This window comes from Epinephelus moara, chromosome 9 (genome assembly GCF_006386435.1).
Source record: "Epinephelus moara isolate mb chromosome 9, YSFRI_EMoa_1.0, whole genome shotgun sequence".
Lineage (NCBI taxonomy): Eukaryota > Metazoa > Chordata > Actinopteri > Perciformes > Serranidae > Epinephelus > Epinephelus moara.
The window spans coordinates 31899037-31918900 of record NC_065514.1 but is presented as its reverse complement, the minus strand read 5'-3'; the positions used below and the strand labels follow the sequence as shown (position 1 = coordinate 31918900).

Genomic DNA, 19864 nt, shown 5'->3' with positions numbered 1-19864 from the left:
TCCCATGACCCTCTACCACTGTGCCAAATTTCACATGGATTGACCAAGTCAGTGAGGAGAAAAACGTGGAACAGACACACAGACACACCCACAGACAGAGTTTTCATAACTTGTGTATGAGTCCATACATTGTTTTAGGAAAATCATGCATATTATTTCTTTAACATTTAATAGTGAAGAGGAAATATTTGCACAGGATGAAAATTGACATTAGTTTATGGTTATTGATCAGGCTGGTCAAGTTGGTTGGGCCGCGTGTTGCCACGGGTTAAATTTTTTGTCTGCTGGTTGGGTTGACCTGTTTTGCATGCAGATTACACAAACAGTATCTATAATTCATGTCAAATCCATGTTATACAGTAAATGAAATTATTTATACCCAAATCTTACCAAACTGTCTCCAGATCAGCACAGACACATGGACAATAGACATGTCACACGTCCACATACACACACACACACACACATCCCAAATGCTCTCTGCCCCCCTCTCCATCCCAACGCTGAGTATATTATTAAAATGTTGTGAAGTAAAAGGATACAGTGTACCAAGTAAAATAAGGTATTGCATTAAGTACAGTAAATGCATATGATGTAAAAACAGTACATTCATGTTGTCCAGGCAGGGAGGAAGAGGGAAAAGAGCTCATGAAGAGTCACTAAGAGCATTTTTTTGAGCTCTTCATTTTCCAGTGTATGTGTAACAGTCAGAAGTTCAAAACTACACTGTGGTTGAAAGCAAAGAATTTTAATATTATTGCTATGACAGAAAGTATTTTTTTTGCAACAGAAGAGGTAAATCCATAAGTTACCAAAATGGAGTGGCTTTGCTGTGTTTGTATCTTGGCCTGCATGTCTGCGCCTCCCTGTCAGATGAACGAGGGGCTGATCAGAGACACGCCGGCTAATGAGAAGTTGCTCTCAGTGGTAAGGTCAGACAGGCGTTTCCTCAGCTGGGGATCCTCTGCTTTACCTTCCCCATCTCTTCCCCCCAACGTCCCCTCCATCCGCTCTCTCTACTCTCTTCAAACACAGACCGTGATAAGACCAGCTGAACAGGCCCATCATGTCACTGTGCTGCAGCCCAGAGAGGGAAAGAAATCAAGCTGTCACTGTGCAGCAATGTTGAGGGAGAGGTGAAGGGGAAGAGAAGCAGCCCCCCTCCCCGTTCTCTCATTCCTTCCCCAGAGCCTATTATAGCAGGTGCCAACACTGGGAGATGGATCACACACACACATGCACACACACACACCCTTGTGCACCTATCAGTATGAGGACACCCTATGTTGAGTTCATTTAAACTCTTTCCCTAATCTATATTTTACACATCTCCTAAAGTGCCAAAAGATAATAACAATTGATAATAAAACCACACTTACAGCTTAGGTTACAGCTCTGTAAGGTTGTACCATGAAATGCTAACATGTTCATGATGGCAACACGCTGATGTTTACCAGGTTAAGTTTAACCATGTTCACCATCTTAGTTTAACGTCTTTGCATGCTAACCTTGATTAAGTTCATTAATCACAAACCAACCTGATCACATGGAAATACATGAAATGACTACGACCTCTTAACACCACATTAAGTGTTGGTGGCATGAAATGTGTTAAATCACGTGCTGGAATGATCGCAGTTTAAAACACACGGTTAATGTTGTGAAACAGTCACAGTTTTAGGCACCAAAACTACAGAGAAACAGAGCATGGTTTTGTTTACACTAACTACACTTGTTATGTATGGGACACAAGTACATCAAGTACACAAGTTGTGTTACTTAAGTAGGTAAAGTTACAATAAGTCAGCGTTGACTTTTGGTTTCAAACAGGCCACAAACAGCTGTCTGAGTGAAAGTCCTGTGTTTGTTTGACCCACCCTTCCACCCTGACCTCCTCCCTGTGCTGACTTTGTCACTCTTTATACTACCTGTGGTCGCAACATTAATCACCATTCATTGCGTTATGTTGTTGAATCAGGGTCGTATTCATGACACGTGTACACTGGCCAACTTTACTCTTGCCACTGTGTGTATTTTTGTGAATCGGAATCATTCTAAATGGACAGCCGTGTGCCAGCTATTAGCAATCAGCATACTGCTACGCTCCGATTTCTCTATATAAGGACATACATTTGCTTCAAGGTGTATCATGGAGGAAGTGATGAAGTTATTTCTGTACATAGAAGTGAATGACTTGGCAGTAGGTAATGACTGATAAGCCATTTGTCACTCTCTTTAAACATGTTATGTCTCTGAAGATGTGCTCTCTCATGAAAGCACAGGCTGCGACATCTTCCAGCAAAGCTAGATATACCATCTTAACACCTGCTTGGAGGTAAATCAGAACCGGCCAAGTTATTAAAAACAATGAAAACCAAAACTGTTACATTTCAATATGGACATTTTAAGATTCCATTTTAAGCTAGGACTAGGACACTCAGTTTTGATTGTTGAATATCATACAACTAATGACGATGAAAGGACGTCAATTTCTTAGATTTTTATACATTTTGGCAACACATTAGTAAATTAGCAGTTTTAAACACAATTGTCTAAGCCTTTTTTAATGAATGCAGTTTTAATATGCTATGCATTTAGTTAAAAGGTGTGTGTTTACGTTTTCTTACAGTAAGGCCTTCATCATTTGTGCGTACACATGGTCTAAACAGTCCTAAATTTGTTTGCAGCGTATGAACAAAATTGTGTGTATAACACTCATATGCACTGTTTCAGCACTTATTTGTGTGTATGCACAGTTTCTGATTGAGGCCCAATGTGAGCACGCTAGCATGCTGACATTAGCATTTCACTCAAAGCTCCACTGTTCCCAGATACAGAGCTACCAGCGTGGCTGTCTCTTAGTGTTGCTTCAAAGAAAACACAAAGGACTGAGGTGTAACATACATTTATAAACTCTTTCTTATTAGCTTATTTTAATGTAGAATGACAGAGTGTTTTTTTTCTTTCTGTAAACAAACTTGTAAAATGTAGAAAGAACAGCAGTTTGAAAGTCTTCTATGTGGCTATGGATCTGTATGATGTGTGTGTATCTGGCAGGCCTGATGCAGCTTGTGTGTGTGTGTGTGTGTGTGTGTGTGTGTGTGTGTGTGTGTGTGTGTGTGTGTAATGGGAACAGCTGGCTGAGGGAATGAGTACAGAGGGAGAGGTGATGGATGCGAGTGGAGCTCCTGTGACAGATGAGCTAACAGGTGTTCACCACAGCCCTCAGAGAGACGCTATTTATGAGCCGGAAAAGACAGCCAGACGCAAAGCACACTACGCCACCGGCCCACTCAAAGCTAAAACACATCACGTACATCTGCACTGAACTTTACTCAACAATGAGCAACACAGCAGAACTGTCTTTAGGCGGCGGATTGGCTTTAGTTCGCTAAGAGCATCTTTACTCAAGAGTGGAGCCGAAACCCTTTCATCATTCTCTCTGCACAAAGTCCTCATTCATCTCCTACTGCAGAATATTAACATTAAAGAACTGTGCACAGCTATGATTCACTTTATCCCAGATCTTAACTTGGGTTCTACAGTTTGTGGCTCATGAACAATCACTTTGTTCTGATGTTACTGCTCTTAATAGAGGCTCTGCAGCCACTGTTGGCTGCACAATTCAAATTGTTATGACTGACTCTTCTTTACACTTTAATGTTGTTGGTTTCTAGCAGTGGCCAGTTGCGTGGGAAACCAACATCTTACAAGCACAGTGAATAGCCAGATCTTTAATGCGTAAATCTCTGTATGTCTGTGCCTTTTAAATCATTTAAGAATAAAACTGATTTAAAACTTTGAGTTTTTAGGGCAGATATTACTTTCCCCTTCAGTAAGTTCAGCTTTTGCTCCAGTTTGGGCCTCTCGTGTACTGTATTACCCTACAATCAAGTCACAGAGCTCAGCATCTGTTTCTTTGAGACATATACATCTGGCAATGCTTGAATCCAGAAGATTGTTTAACTGGAATTACCGCCTCGTGGCTGTATGCCTCTGCGAACCAGTCAACTTGCACTCACAGTTTACATCCATGTCTGTGAAAACATGGATGCTTCACACACATCTTTCCCCCGGCAGCACAGAAGATCTATACAGTCAGCACAGTTTCAAGGTGGGCACCCAAGGTTAGTGTCACCAACTTAGTATCTGACCAAATGTCTCCCCTTCTGTTCCTGAGTTATGATTTTGAGTAATGGCCAGAAAAGTGTTTTTGCAGAACATTATGATGTCACAGGGAAGCTGACCTTTGACCTTTTGGATATAAAATGTGTTCACTTCATCACTCTATCCTATTAGACATTTGTTTTAAATGTTGTCATAATACGTGTATGAATTTCTGAGTTATGGCCAAAAACATGTTTTGTGAGGTCACAGTGACCTTGATCTTTGACCTTCAACCACCAAATTTTAATCAGGTCATTTGCGAGTCCAAGTGGACGTTTGTAACAAATTTGGAAAATTTCCCTCAAGGACTTCTTGAGATAGAGTACACAAAATGAGACAGAGGCAAGGTAACAGTGACAAAATCTAATCAGTTCATCCTTGACTCAAAGTGGATGTTTGTGCCAAAGAAATTCCCTTCAGGTATTCTTAAGATATCATGTTCCAAAGACAGAGATGGATATAAGGTCATGGTGACATTAAACATAAACCACCAAAATCTAATCAGTTCATTCTTACAAATACAGGACGTTAGTGAACGTTTGTGCCAAATTTTAAGAAATTTCCTTTAGGTGTTCTTGAGATATCACTTTCAAGAGAACGGGATGGAAATATGTTCCTGTGAACGGACGGACAATCTGAAATTATAATGCCTGAGGCCACAACTTTCGCCGGCACAGAGGCGTAACAAAAATTCTTCTAACATCTGGATGAAAAAATATTCTACTGCATTAAAAGAATACATTTCTACCCCTCAAGTTGCGATGGTAGTTCCTAATTCAATATTTTACAACATGAACCAAAATTATATTTTATTTTCAGTTAGTTGTCTATGCTTGTTAATTTGTATTATTCGTAATAACGTGGTACATTTTGTGTCGTACAAAAAGAGCATAGACATGATCATTGCTGTCTACCTGGATTAGAAACTACCATGGCAATTTGAGGGATGAAAACATTTTTTTGTGCAGCAGACAGATTTATGTTTTCACCCAAATGGTTAGAAGAGTCTCTGAGGATAAAGGTATAAGTGTTGTTTAACAACCTTGTGTTTATTTAAGAAATGGCAGGTATTTATTTTTAAGCTTAGCTGTGCGGCAGAAACTGGGGCTGCAGCAGCTGACGTTAATGTTGTAGTCAGTGTTTCTGTTCAACTGAATCCCGTTAGTGTTTGTGTGAGATGTGATTTTGTTCTGGTCAAACAGGCTGGAATTAAAACAGTTTAAATATACAGGGTACTTATTTCATTACATGAAGTGTCAGTGGCAGTTTTATATGTTACAAGGTCACATTTATTGTGATTTGCATTTGCCTTCAACTGACAGAATACAGATGCAGAAAAAACGTAAAAGATTTCATGTAAACTATGGCAGTCAAAACTAGATTGGCAAAGACTGATCGATTAGTTGTCAGCTATTACATGAATTGCCAACTAATTCAATAATCTATTATTCAGTTTGAGAAAAACAAAAATCTAAATTTTCTGATTTCATCTTCTTTAATGCAAATATTTTCTGGTTTCTTTACTCCTGTATGACAGTAAACTGATAATCTTTGGGTTGTAGACAAAACAAGATATATGAGGACATCATCTTGGGCTTTGGGAAACACTGATGGACAGTTTCACCTTTTACTAACAAACAACTTGTCGATTAATCAGAAAAAAAAAAAATCAACAGACTAATTAACAATGAAAATAATTGTAAGTTGCAGCCCTAGTTGGGGTGCAGATCATGAATCTTTGCTTGTCTACATCTGGTTTAAAGGGGTGAAACATAGCTATGTACATTTTCTCAAATACTGTACTTAAGTACAAATCTGAGGTACAAGTACTTCACTTGACTATTTCCATTTTATCCAAATTTGTACTTCTACTCTATTTAAATATTGCAAATATTGTACTTTTTAATTGCACTACATTTGTCTGAAAGCTTAGATGACAGTTTTTCACCACCCTTCCAGTGGAAACCATGTATCTCCACACATTATTTTTGTTAATGTTTGTGATAAACTGAAGGATGAAGTGTTCCTTTATGTGTTGAGGAAATTCTCCTCCTTCTTGAGTGACATTAACTCTTAAAAAACACTCTTGGGTCAGCTGGAAAATACATCATCATAAAGCTGAAAACAGCGTTTTTTTTTCTGACAGCATAAAAAGTTGACTTTTTAGAGACACATGGTTCTCACAGGACAGCCACACTACAAACATATGATGATCTCATAGAATATGATGCATTGCTGTAGATTAAACTACCCAGCAGTATATAAAAGAGTTAAAATGAGCACCACCTAAAACATCTATAGCACTAAAATACAGCATACTATACAACTGACTAAATGATGATGAATTGTGATACTTTAGGTTCACATACTTTTCCTTGAATGAGGTTTTGAATGCAGGACTTTTACCTGTAGTGGAGTATTTTCACAGTGTGGCATTAGACTTTTACTTATATAAGGAATTTGAATACTTCTTCCACCACTGCTGGCTTATAGAATACAACACAGCTGATCGGTGGATGAAGGGGAAGAACATATGACAGCAGGTGGAGTGACAGATTCAGAAAAATCATGATGTCATGAGTACATGGTACGCGACTCAGCCTGCCAATTAGCAGAGCTCATCATTAACGATTTTCTGTTTCAGCCACGTTCATCTTAATGACCATAAATCACAGCTGGAGAGACACCATCAGGTAACACGGATCAGATTACACCGAGGAACGTCATCATCAGCAAAACACAAGCAAATAAAATGTTTATTGTTTTAATAAATTCACTTTTTATTGTTCAGCAAAAGCGGTACAGATAAAAAGACCTCGTTGATTTAAGTCTATACGTTTTGGTTTTCTAAATAACATTATTTTCATGTAGAAGGCACTTTAATAAATGTGATTTAGGGGCAGTGGAAAGGTTGGAATGTAAAACTACATCAGGGACAGAGGCTCGTCTGGTGCTGCAGCAGCTTCCCAAAGATTATTAATGTAATGACAGTGTTGAGATGGGTCTAAATGGCATTGAGAAAATCCTCCTTTTCTCTTTCTCTTGGCATAAAGAACAAAGTCCATCAATGCAAACACAGAGTGGCTTGGCTCAGGCACAAATGCTGATGAAATACAGTCAGACATCAATGCTTTAGTGGAGTATCTCAATCTGTATAAACATTAAAGAAAAATTGGCCTGTAGCACCAAAAGTGAGGCAGCGATACTTTCTTTCTCCCAAAATGTATGTACAGCTGTTTGTACATAATAACATTGGTCAAACCCATAAATGGCATTATATTTAAATGGTCACCGCTGAGGTAAATGACCAGTTGGTTTTACATGATTGGGTGGAGTAGTGTCATGTTTAGGAGTGACTTCTACAGGAGAAGGTAAGCGGGTCACATTTTAAATTGTATTATCACTTCTATGATGCCTTCTGTGTGTTTTAAAGGGGATCATCACTTTTTTCACAAATTTATTCCTGCGATTCAGGACAATCCTTTCCAAAAACCACAGAGCAGAAAAATAAGAAACGCTGCACGCTTCCATTGTTTCCAGTTCTGTGTCAGTGACAAAAGTTCAGCTCTTCGGTTGCTGTATTGTGGATAAAAGTGCCATGCATTTGCAAGTACTGCCTGAATTGTCCTTAACCGGAAAAATAAAATATATGAAATCTTTAATGAAGCGCTGTTCCCCTTTACCTTTATTTAAGAAAGTGGGGGGGGGGGTCTCTACGCCTGGGCAAGGGCTTGTTTGAGGTCTCGGAGCAACATGGACGCCATGACGCTCTTCTCTGTGTTGATGGTTAGCAGGGCAGTGGAGGACTCCTTCGGCTCCAGTGACACCAAGACCAGTGCTCCGCTGCTGACTGTCCGCCCAGCAAACCTGCAGGTGAGTTACAGAGCATGGGTCAGCTTCAAAAACCACTGAGACAGACTGAAAATGAGCTGTTTGGTATTTCCTGCCCACTGCCAAAGAAAAAGCTCCTATAAAAACTGTTGACAACACATTATGTCGTCTATCTGCAGTAACAGCGAAAGAAATGTAATTTTAAAGTCCTGTAAGAAATTAGAGGGTCTTTAGCTCCTCTACTGTGAAACAGAATATTTGCTTGGTGTACAGTTACACAAGGGTTTTAACTCAAACCTTTTGCATTTGATTAGAACGCTTCAAAGTGGGCGGGTTTGGAGTTTAGTGCAATACAAAGCTACAGCGGAGTCTGCTGCTGAGGGGACTGTTGGCTCCAGAGACACCTCTCTCACTGTTAGATCAGGAGGGAGATGAATGAATCAGACCTCCGCCACATTGTTTTGAAAAAGAAAACAAAGGTTTTGCTTTATCCAAAAACACATCACCTTCTATCTCTTTCCATATTTGCTCTGTTGGCTACTACAGCCCATCCAAACAGTGAAGTGCCGTTTTATATGACTGGTGTGGCTAGCCTGTCGCCCAAAGTCTCAGTTGATTGGATGAACTTCTGTAAATGTCCTTGAGTGAAGGATCAGTCATCCAACATTTGAAACCATTAAACCAGAAAGGGAAAAGAAAAAAAACAAAACAAAAAGAAAAATCCAGAATAAATAAACATAAAGGTTTTTCATCCACCTGTCTAACAAATCTTATGTTTTGTTTTTTTTAACATATCTGCAAAAATAAAAATGAAAAATGGTGTATGGAAACTAACATGTATCTGAATAATTGGTCATTACTGGGCAGGATATTGTAGCAGGTCGGGTATGTCATGCTATTTGAGAATAAAAACATACGTGTAGTTTTCTGACAGGAATAAAACACTAGCTCTAGCTGTTAAAGAATGAGACTCATCTGTGCATTAAACCAAGCCTACATCACTACTTTTAGTGTACATTTCTATCATCATATTTCTAGTATATGAAATATGTCTTCAATTGAAATTAAACATAATGCCTAATCTTTTTATCAGTCTAAGACTTTTTTACTTAGAAAGTGTAAACAATTTACTGCAATTTCAGAATTCACATGAAACACCAGGATGTGAAGCCCACAGTGACGACTGCATAACAAACATCAGGCACCTTTGAATATTAGAGACTGCCCAACCTACACACTTAACTGAAATTTATCCCCCAACCAGTAAAACCTCATGTTTAAAAAAATTCTTCTACACCTCACACCTTGTAATTACTTGAAATTAGTGAATGAGACAAAGCAGGAAAATGATGTGACAGGAAATATAGAGAGCAGAGTAACAGACAGTGCATTATCCCAGCTGACTAAAGAGCCATTAGGGGTGAGACACGCCCTCCCTGCCCATCAAACAGAAGTCAGCCGTTTTTATGGACTGTGGGTGTCTATGAGTGTGTGGGAGCCTCTCGACCACTATGGGGGATGCCCCGTCCCACCGGCTCCCTCTGGACCATTGGGAGAATTCTTGGTTCGCTGTTTCCTTGGATACAGTCCCTGTAGACTGGGGGCAAATCTGGGCACACATGGTCCCCATTGAGAGCGCTAACAAGAGGTAGACAGGGGCTCTGACCCAGTGTGACCCTCTTTTGAGGGCGACAGAGCCGAGCAGAGCCCCCTCTCCCCTCTGCATCTCTGGGCCTCACGTGGCTAACTCCCAGCCATCTGCCTCCATTTAGCACTACATCCCTGCAACAAAGACCCCCCGTGGCAGCCCGCTTAGGCCTGACAAACAGCCCACAAAGAGCCCCACTTAGGCCTGACTAAAGCCTGTGAAGAGCCCCCACAGGACGGCCTGTGGACAGGCACTGTCACGGAGCCCCGTGACGGCGTGCTGAGTGGCAGGAGCGGCTAGCACGTCCGCCAATTAGCACGCACACGCTAAAGACGTGGAGGCGGGAGGCGAGGGGGGCACTAAGGGGACATGCATAGACAATAAAACGGAGCTGGCTCACAAACCCAGTGTGTCTGGGTGTGTCTCTGGGGAGCTGCTAAATTACCATCAACAGAGGAGAGGGAGTTTATCAGGGAGCTCTCAGGGAGGAGAGAGAGTCCTCCTCAGGCTTAATTAAAATATTAGCCACTTCAGCAGGAAACACAAGCCATTCGAGAAGAGGATTAATTTCTCTCAAAAAATACCAACCTCTTTGCTCTGCTCTCACTTCTGTAAATAATTCACGGGTTGTGTATCAATCCAAATTTCTAATTGTGGCAAATCTGGATATGTCCTCTTTCATAATCTGTTCCAACCCTTTAAAAACACAATAAAAAAATCCTATTCATGCAAAAAATACATATATTTTGTTTCCATTTAACACACAATCATGAAAACATGTACAGTAAACATACATGGTCCCTTCTCTTCGCCCCTACTGTCAGCAGCTTAAGGTGTCTATGTGGTCCCCATGGCTTTGCTAATGGATTTAGGATATAAATCTATCATTTACTCAGCCAGTTAACACTACCCGGAGGCTGCTTTCATTTCGTCTCAGGAGACCCCGCTGTGGGCCTTTGTTCATGTGTGGTAATAAGAGCGAGTGAAAGAAGCAACAGCATGTTTTGATTGTGTTTGATTTCCAAGCGTGTTTGCTTGGAAAAATATTCTCGCTTTGCTGTTTGTGGTCATGTGGACATTGAGGTGCAAAGACCAGTTCTGCATCACATCTAACACGACACCAGTGCATTTTTAGGGCCTAGAAGGGAAAGATTAAGGACAAGCGGGCCTTAAACGGGTCATTGGTATTCTCCTGCACTCTTCACACACTGGGCTAAACACTGGATTAATTGCAGTGTATGGAAAGAAAAGCAAAGCATAACCCCTGGACTTAGAGCAGGCGGATTGGCATCGATCGGCAGGGCTGCGGCTAAGCATCACTCTCCAATTATCTGCGATTCTCCTCAGTGCAGAGGAGCCTGTGTGTGCCATCTGCCTCCCCTCCACCCTGCCACTGCAAACACAGAGTGGGCTCCACCTTTACATTCACCCTCACGCGGAGAGGACGCAGAGGATTCTGCTACCAAGAATGCGGGACTTAACCCACAGCGACTGCACAAGCCCCATACATCTTAAGTAAACATTCAACCAGCTTTAACTCTCTGGAAACGAGGTCAGGGTCAAAAACTGACTACTGTGCATGATGTTTTCACCAAAATCAGAAACTCAGAAAAGCTGAGGCCAAACGTGCAGTGGCTACAGCTGGACATTATTGTTCCATCCCGGTTCTTGGCCAGGTGGACAAGTGGAGGAGTGTCCTTCAGCTGAGTGGTCAGTGAGGCCAGACCAGAGCCGAACACATGCGAGCAGACTCAGACCAGGCAGATGGCCAGAGCTATTAGCCCCAATTAGAAGCAGGAACCCTCCACGCATCTCCAGAGCTTGGCCATACGGATGAACCGCAGCACTGCACTCGAAGGGCAGAGAGGCAGACGGACGTGAGAGGAAGAAGAGGACAGACTGCAGAGGCTGATGGGAAACAAAATGGGAAGTGGAGACAAGAACTTAACTCAACGAAGATTCGAGGAAAACCTTGCCAACAACTGAGTTTAACATGTAAATGTGGCTTCATGTTGTATCTTCATTGTGGTAATGTGGGTTGTTAATAGACTACAGTTACATTGCACTCTTTGTATCATCTGAAGATAGATCATAAGTCACACTGTCTGCTGTAGCAATCTGTAATAAAGAGACTGGGCGTTTAATTAGTCAGGTTATAAATGATAGTCAATTAAATTTTAAATAGGAACAAGAATTCAACTTCACCGAAAAGAGGAAAATTCACAATGTTCAGAGAAACATACTTTAATTATATCAAAGTGTAAAGTAAAGAGAAAGCATAGCTTATAAATCAAGGGGTTCAGTTTTTTTCCCCTGAAAATTAGTCTCTAACCAGAGGGATTGGCAATGCATGCAAAATTCGATCAAATTTGCTTTCAAACGGACTGAAAAATAGAGCACATTTATTCTATTCCGCCTGTTTAGACATAAACAAGAACAGCGTTTTCTACATTTGCTTTCCTGCTTGATTTATTGCCATCCTCCTTTCCAGCAATCAATTTCTGTGTTTCAGTGGCATCCCCCCTCCGCTCGGGCCTCGACGCCTGTTTGGGAAAAGCAGTGCTGCACCCTGCTGATAAACAAAAGGAGTGCAGGGGATGCAAAGGTGCTGGGGGGGGGGCAGGCTGTTGCTTTGTTAAACAGAAACCTATGTTACCTCCAATACTGCCAGTTATCATGCAGTGAGGTTTCTGAGGTCAGTTTAAAGCACAGGCAGTGTGTTGTGAACTGTGTCATTCTTAGGATTCATATTGAGATCCTTTTCTACATTAAAGCCGAGCTCTCGCTCCTCTGAGGGCAGATAGCTTGTGTGATCTTACCCGGATGAGAGGACCCTTTTTCTGGGGAGATCAGAGGAGAAAGAGAGGGGTCCTGGATGGAGGTCACCTCACACATCACATTTAATGCCGAGTGACCTCCACAATAAGCTCTCAGTGGGTGTATCCGATTAGATCGATCACTCTGCTCTGTGTGTGTGTGTGTGTGTTATTCAAAGTATGCACAGCAGCAACACACAAAAACTCCAGGACTAAAATTACTAGTGTTAAAAGGATGAGCCCACTGGCAGAAATTTAATCAACAACAATTTGAAATTAAATAACGGTTTGTCATTTATCAAGCAAAAAATCCAAACATCCTCCAGTTGCAGCTCCTAAAAGGTGAGGATTTGTTGCACCTTACAGTTTTATATTACAAAAATTAAATCAATTCAATTTAGTTTAATTTAATATTTGGTGGGTTTCTGACTGTTGTTTAGACATTCAGAGACATCATCTTTGTCCCTGTGGACCTGCGATGGGCATTTTTCGATGTTTTCTGACATTAACCACCACAATGATGAACTGCGATGGGTTTTAACTTGTATGTCTTTTTCTTTTTTTTTGCTATGGGCCCTCTTGTAAGTCTGAAATAAAGTCTGAATTATAAATTATCTGTAGAAATAATACACAGATTAATCAATAATGAAAATAGTTATTAGTTGCTGCCCTATTGTTACACCACTCTCGGTTGGGATCCAGATAATGGGAAAAGGGAAATGTAGTGTAAATTAAGCATGAATGATTCATTGCTTGTAGAATTATGAAACAAAGCTGCTTCCAAACAAAACAACAACAAAAAATGAATGATAGAAATACAAACTTGCTCCAGCATCAAGTTGGAAAATTAAAAGCACAATCATAACTAGGGCTGCAACTATTGATGTATGAACTATTGTTTGCTTTAATGATAATTTTCTCACTATATTGAATAATTGTTTGTGTTTATCAAATCTTGGAAAATAGGGAACAATGCCCATCATAAGTGCCCGTGGTAACATTTACATGTTTGGGTTTTTGACTGCTGGTCAGACAAAGATACTAAATTTACTGTGATAGAAAAGTAAGAAAACCAGAAAATATTCACATTTGAAAAGCTGACACCAAGGATTTTTTGGGCTGTTTTGCTTTTAAAATGACTTAAATTATTCACTGACTGGCAAAACTGTTTAAGATTAAAGGTATTATATGCAGGACTGTCGATTACAGTTTGTTAACACGCTCGCCAGCAAAAGTGAAAGTAAAAGCCAACCCCAGATTCTTAGGTTTGGCATTTCACCTCGCTATATGTGCAGTTTTTTTTGCACTGCGTCTCTTGGCTGCGGTCTCTCACCTGGTCGCTATCTTTTTATAAACGCCCAACCCCATCTGAGCTATGTGGTGGTACACGCCCACAAACATCTCAAACACAAAAAATACGAAAATCCAGGCAGTGAGCAAAGTTTCCGAAGGTAAATACACTGTCACACATTGTGAGTGGGTCACAAGTGATGACGAGAGGGATTACTTCTGTTCAGACTACATTGTTTTTAGTAAAATCCTGCAAAGCACATCTTTAACTTTAATGTTGACTGACTAAACAATTAATTGAATAACAGTGGCAGCACTAATTTCTCTCTGTTATTTGAACATGTAAATGGTAAATGGACCACATTTATATAGCGCTTTTCTAGTCTTAGCAACCCCTCAAAGCCCTTTTCACCCCATTCACACACACATTCACACACTGGTGGCCAAGGCTACCATACATGGTGCCACCTGCTCATCAGATAATCATTCACGCACACTCAGTGTGTGTCACTCTACCTCCTGAGCCACCCCAATGTGTAAACTTGTGCAGTCACTGGCACAGAATCAAAACCATAAATGGACAGATTTAGAGATCTTTGCTACAACTTCTCAAAGACGTTTTAGAAGAAGACAATGGCTGAGGATTTTTTCAGCAAGGAACTCCATCATCTCCAATAAATGGATGTTCTAAGGACAGTGTGGAAAAACCGGTCATCACCGGCGGACAACATTGAATGGAGCGTCTTCATTAAGAGGATGGGCAACACTGGGAGACTGTCTTCCTCTTAAACTGTCACAGAAGCAGGAGAGAGATTGATAGCATGGAGTCATTTGAGCTATTGGTTATTCTCAATGAAGTATGGGCTTATTGGATGCAGGCCTCTCCCACTGGCTTACATTGATTTCCACTCACTCTTTCAGCTCTCTGTGCCCTTGTGCTACTGTCGCCCTCTTATTCTTTCACTCTGACTCCCTCACTGTCCTTTAGTTATCCACCATTTCCTACATGTCTCCCCTATTACTAAAAAAAAAAGAAGAAATTATCACGAACATGAGATCATTCAAAAGACGAAAAGACAGAGACATGTCTGCACAGAGCAGGATAATACAAAGACAGACAGAACGAGACGAGCAGGAGGACAGAGCATGGCGCAGAGGGATGGAGTGAAAGACAAAGAGGAAGTGAAAGAGAGACAGCGGTGTGGAGGGAGAGACAGATGGGGGGGGGGGGGTGCATAGATGAAGTGAAAGAGAGACAGAGCAGGAAACAGAGGGAGAGAGGGAGGTGTAATTATCTATCAGGTGTTCGGGTGTGCGTGACAGAGGAGGAAGCTCATTAGCACACTCTGTGTACACCAATTACACAGCCAGGCTTCTCAGGGCATTCCCCTGGCATGTCTGTGTGAGGCTGGTGGGGGACACACAGACACTTTCACTCTATGATACCTGCATACACACCGTTTCACTCAACTCCACATAAAAACACAAGGCACATGTACGCAGGCACACTGTCTTTTTAGCTCTCAGACAGAACAAACTCATAAAATAGTTTCAAAGAAAGATTCTGGGATCACTACATTCCCTGACAGAACTTGCTGATGCCTGAATTTGCAGTCAAAATATTCAGCGGATGTTTCCATACACTTGGGGCATTTTAGGAACATGCTGTTAAATCAAATAAACATATTTTTTCTACTTTATTTTGTTTTTCCGTAGTTCCCATAATGTATTTATATCCTAATGTATATTACTGTTCCTCAGTATGTTGTATTATTTTACATGTACTCATGTCTCTTTGCAAATTAGATCCCATTGGGACTTGACTCATTTAATAGAAGGCTAAAATTGATGGATAACTTCTCAAACTGAAGAAACCCAAACTATTGGTGCTAACGAAATATTTATGTTGCCCCTGCAACAAGGCCTGTTTCCATTATTACTGACTTATCCAGGTCATCAAAAGTGATCAAGGTCGTATGTGTCTGGAGGTCCACTGTGTGGAAATGAAGAATTCATGTGGTGAATAAAATGTGTGTGCATTTCTGGAGAATTCACCTGTGGAAGTCGTTTTTGCTGGATGAAACCACTCCTACGTTGGCCACAGACAGGACCTGCTTGCTGATGGCCTGGCTAGAGGTGTTTGCTGTTGCCATGGTGATGGTTGCAGACGTCTCATTCATGCCCAGGAGCTTACCTGAGAGAATGCAAAATGTTAAAACATCAAAGAACAACCTATGCAAACAGGAGTTTAATTCTGGTCCTCCTGTTAATTACATGTATTTGTCCAATATAAACTTAGACTTAATATATAGCAGCTGTGGGCATAATCACAACTCCACGGTCAAGTGTTATACATATAAAATATTCAATAACAATTTTTGTATACAAAGTATTTTGGGACTTGATTTCAGGGCTGCCACTAATGGAACAACATGATAAAACAGATTTTGATGGTAACTGGGGATGCTTAAAAATAAAAGGGTGCCTTCTTTAATATCACAAATAGAGTTGCAAAAAAGACTCCCAATTGAAGGCAAAGGGCCAGTTCATGTGCACTTAGTAATGAGCAAGGATTTGGGAGAAAGAATGGATATAAATATGCACAAGTTAAGCAGAAATAAAAGAGGTCTTAAAGGCAAATATAATGAAAACCTGTAAACTGAAAGCATGAATTAACTTCACTCAATTGGTATAAAGCAGCAATTTGCTAGAGAGAAAAAAGCTCCAGCAAAGCAAGTTGTTCTGCTCTGGTGTGTTTTTTTTAGTGCAAGGTGTATTCAGTAGAGCTCAAAACACAGCGAATGAAGATTAATTAAGGCAGAAGCAGCATTAAGCAGGCACTTAAGAGCACACTGATGGCTTAGATATGAGTATGCTCTCAGCTTTCAATAGCTGCCACAGGATGTAGCTCCACAGGTGTGTGCGCCTCTGTGAGTGTGGGGAATATCATTAAGTGCTTCATAAGAGGCAAGCATTCTGCCTTAATGACAAAGGTGAGGAAATGTTTATTAGAGGTTGGCTACTATGATTTTATTTCACTTTATAATATAGAAAACTCTGTAATTTAAAGATTTAAAACTCAACCTTTGTCACTGAGACCTGCTGTACTATTGTTATTAGGTCTGTAAAATGTGTTTTAGATTCATCTTTAACAGTTATATTGCCTTTTTTAGAATAGGTCTGGTGATATTCTATATTTTCTTATTGTTAAAACCCTGTTTACATTATGTACAGTAGCATGCAAAAGCAGCCATGGTCAAAATTTTGTTTACTGTGAACAGTTAAGTGAGAAACTGGGCAAAAAAGGCATGAAGTTAAAGATAAAACATGCTTTTCAACATTTTAAGCAAGATCAGTGTATTATTTTTGTTTTGTACAAGTTTAGAGTGAAAAAAGAAAAGGACCACCCTGCAAAAGTTTGGGCACCCCAAGATATTTGAGCTCTCAGACAACTTTTACCAGGGTCTCAGACCTTAACTAGAAAAGCACTCGGAGAGCGCAGATCTCCACCAAGCAGCTTGGATTTCCCGCCATTTTATAATTTTATCCACTTCAACCGATCACCACCAAAATTTTTTCATCTGTTCCTTGTCCCATTATCAACCTTTCCTGAAAATTTCATCAAAATCCGTTCAGAACTTTTTGAGTTATTTTGCAGACAAACAAACAGACCAACACCGGCGAAAACATAACCTCCTTGGCAGAGGTAATTAGCTTGTTAGGGCTATGACTTGTTCACAGTCATTGTTAGGAAAGGCCAGGTGATACAAATTTCAAAGCTTTATAAATACTCTTACTCCTGAAACCTTGTCTCAACAATCAGCAGCCATGGGCTCCTCTAAACAGCTGCCTAGCACTCTGAAAACTAAAATAACTGATGCCCACAAAGCAGGAGAAGGCTTTAAGAAGATAGCAAAGTGTTTTCAGGTCGGTCTTTCCACAGTTCGTAATGTAATTAAGAAATATATATATCACCTTTATTTATTCAGGGAGGGCCAATTGAGAGCGAGCTCTCATTTCCAATGACGCCCTGATTACAGTACAATAAATACAATTCAATACACATTACAATACGTATCAATAACGATAATATACACACCACAGAAGCATATAATGAAGTCAACAAGTACATGTACATTCAGAAAGCATGAGGTCAATAAGAATGCGTTTAAAATGATTAAAAGGAATCAATGTATCCAACTGAAGCTGAGACAGCAGATTATTCCATTTAAGAGGAACGAAATAACCAAAAGCAATTTTTCCTACCTCCATTCTAATAGTTGGGATATTAAGAGCCAGTGAGTTTTGTGCACGAGTGGGGTAGTTAAAAGATTGAAAACTCAGTAAGCTCGATAAATAGAGAGGAAGTTTTTTAAGCAATGCCTTATAGATAAACAATATACAGTGTTGCTCCCTTCTCAGAGCCAGGGAAGTCCAGCCTACATTTTGATAGAGTTGGCAGTGATTGGTCATGAACCCATTGCCAGTAATAAATCTAATAGCAGAATGATAAATTGTGTCAAGTGGTTTAAGAATAGAGGGAGAAGCATGCATATAAATAATATCACCATAATCTAAAACCGATAAAAAGGTAGCAAGTACTAATTGCTTTCTACAGTGCTGAGGTAGACAGGATTTATTTCTATAAAAGAATGCCAATAAAGGCTTCAGCTTCTTTAAAAGTTCTGCAACATGTAAATTAAAAGACAATTTGTCATCGATCCAGATACCCAAGTACTTATAACAGGAAACCCTTTCCAAGGGAGTCCCATCAGCAGTAGCAAGGCTGATCTTATTTAAGTCAGCAGTGCGTTTTTTTGTGAAAATCATGTACTTTGATTTTCCTGGATTTAAAACCAATTTAAGATCAGTCAGAGTGCTTTGGATACAACAGAAGTCATCTTGTAAATTACTCAGAGCTATTTCAACAGAGGGAGCAAAAGAATATATGATTGAATCATCAGCATAAAGATGAATTGAGCTATTTTTGATACCACAATTAAAATCATTGATATAAATAGAAAATAACAGAGGTCCTAAAACAGAACCCTGCGGAACCCCTTTGTATATATTCAAAAATTCCGATATGAAACCATCACTAATCACAGCTTGAGATCTACCAGATAAATAATTCTCAACCCATTTACATGTCTTGTAATCAAGCCCAATATTATGCAGACGCTCAAGAAGGATAGTGTGGTCAACCGAGTCAAAGGCCTTAGAAAGGTCAATAAAAAGGGCAACACAATCAAGTTTACTGTCTAGTGCTTGAGCGATATCGTTCATAACCTTAGCAATTACTGACACAATGCTATGTCCAGGTCTAAAACCAGACTGATAGATGTTTAAAACTTCATGTTCAGATAAAAAAGATCTAATTTGGTTGCTTATCAGACATTCTAATAGTTTCGCCAAGCAGGGTAGTTTTGAAATTGGACAGTAATTATTCAGTTCATTTGAGGGGCCACCTTTGTGCAGAGGAGTTACAAATGCTGTTTTGCATATATTAGGAATACAATCAGTTAAAAGAGTCAGATTAAAAATGTGCAACAAGAAATGGCAGTTAACAGGAACTGTGATAGCCAACTTGAAGTCTGGAAGACCAAGAAAACTTTCCAAGAGAGCTGCTTGTAGGATTCTTAGAAAGGCAAATCAAAGCCCCTGTTTGACTGCAAAAGACCTGCAGGAAGATTTATAAGACACTGGAGTGGTGGTGCACTGTTCTACTGTGCAGCGACACCTGTACAAATATGACCCTAATGGAAGAGTCATCAGAAGAAAACCTTTCCTGTGTCCTCAAATTCAGTGTCAGAAGTTTACAAAGGAACATCTAAAAAACCTGACGATTTTGGAAACAAGTCCTGTGGACTGATGAAGTAAAAATAGGACTCTTTGGGCACAGTGAGCAAAGGTATGTTTGGAGAAAAAAGGGTGCAGAATTTAATCGAAATAGCTCCTGTCCATCTGTTGGCGGTTCGATCATGCTTTGGGCTTGTGTTGCAGCCAGTGGCACGGGGAACATTTCACAGGTAGAGGGAAGAATGGATTCAATTCAATTCCAGCTACTAAGTACTGACCATGCAGGGTGCCCAAACCTTTGCTTTAGGCCCTT

General features: G+C 40.2%; 1 protein-coding gene across 2 annotated transcripts in view; it reads right to left on the bottom strand.

The window, feature by feature from the left end:
• Positions 1 to 6915: 6915 nt before the first annotated feature.
• The window catches only part of ap3b1a (adaptor related protein complex 3 subunit beta 1a), a 78504-nt gene continuing 65555 nt past the window's right edge, over positions 6916 to 19864 (bottom strand). For both annotated transcript variants that reach the window (XM_050052351.1, XM_050052350.1), the window contains exons 26-27: positions 15808 to 15946; positions 6916 to 8034 (exon numbers count right to left, since the gene is read on the bottom strand). In XM_050052351.1, coding sequence (XP_049908308.1) covers positions 7881 to 8034; positions 15808 to 15946 — 293 coding nt within the window. In that variant the 3' untranslated portion in view covers positions 6916 to 7880. The remainder of the gene's footprint in view (positions 8035 to 15807; positions 15947 to 19864) is intronic.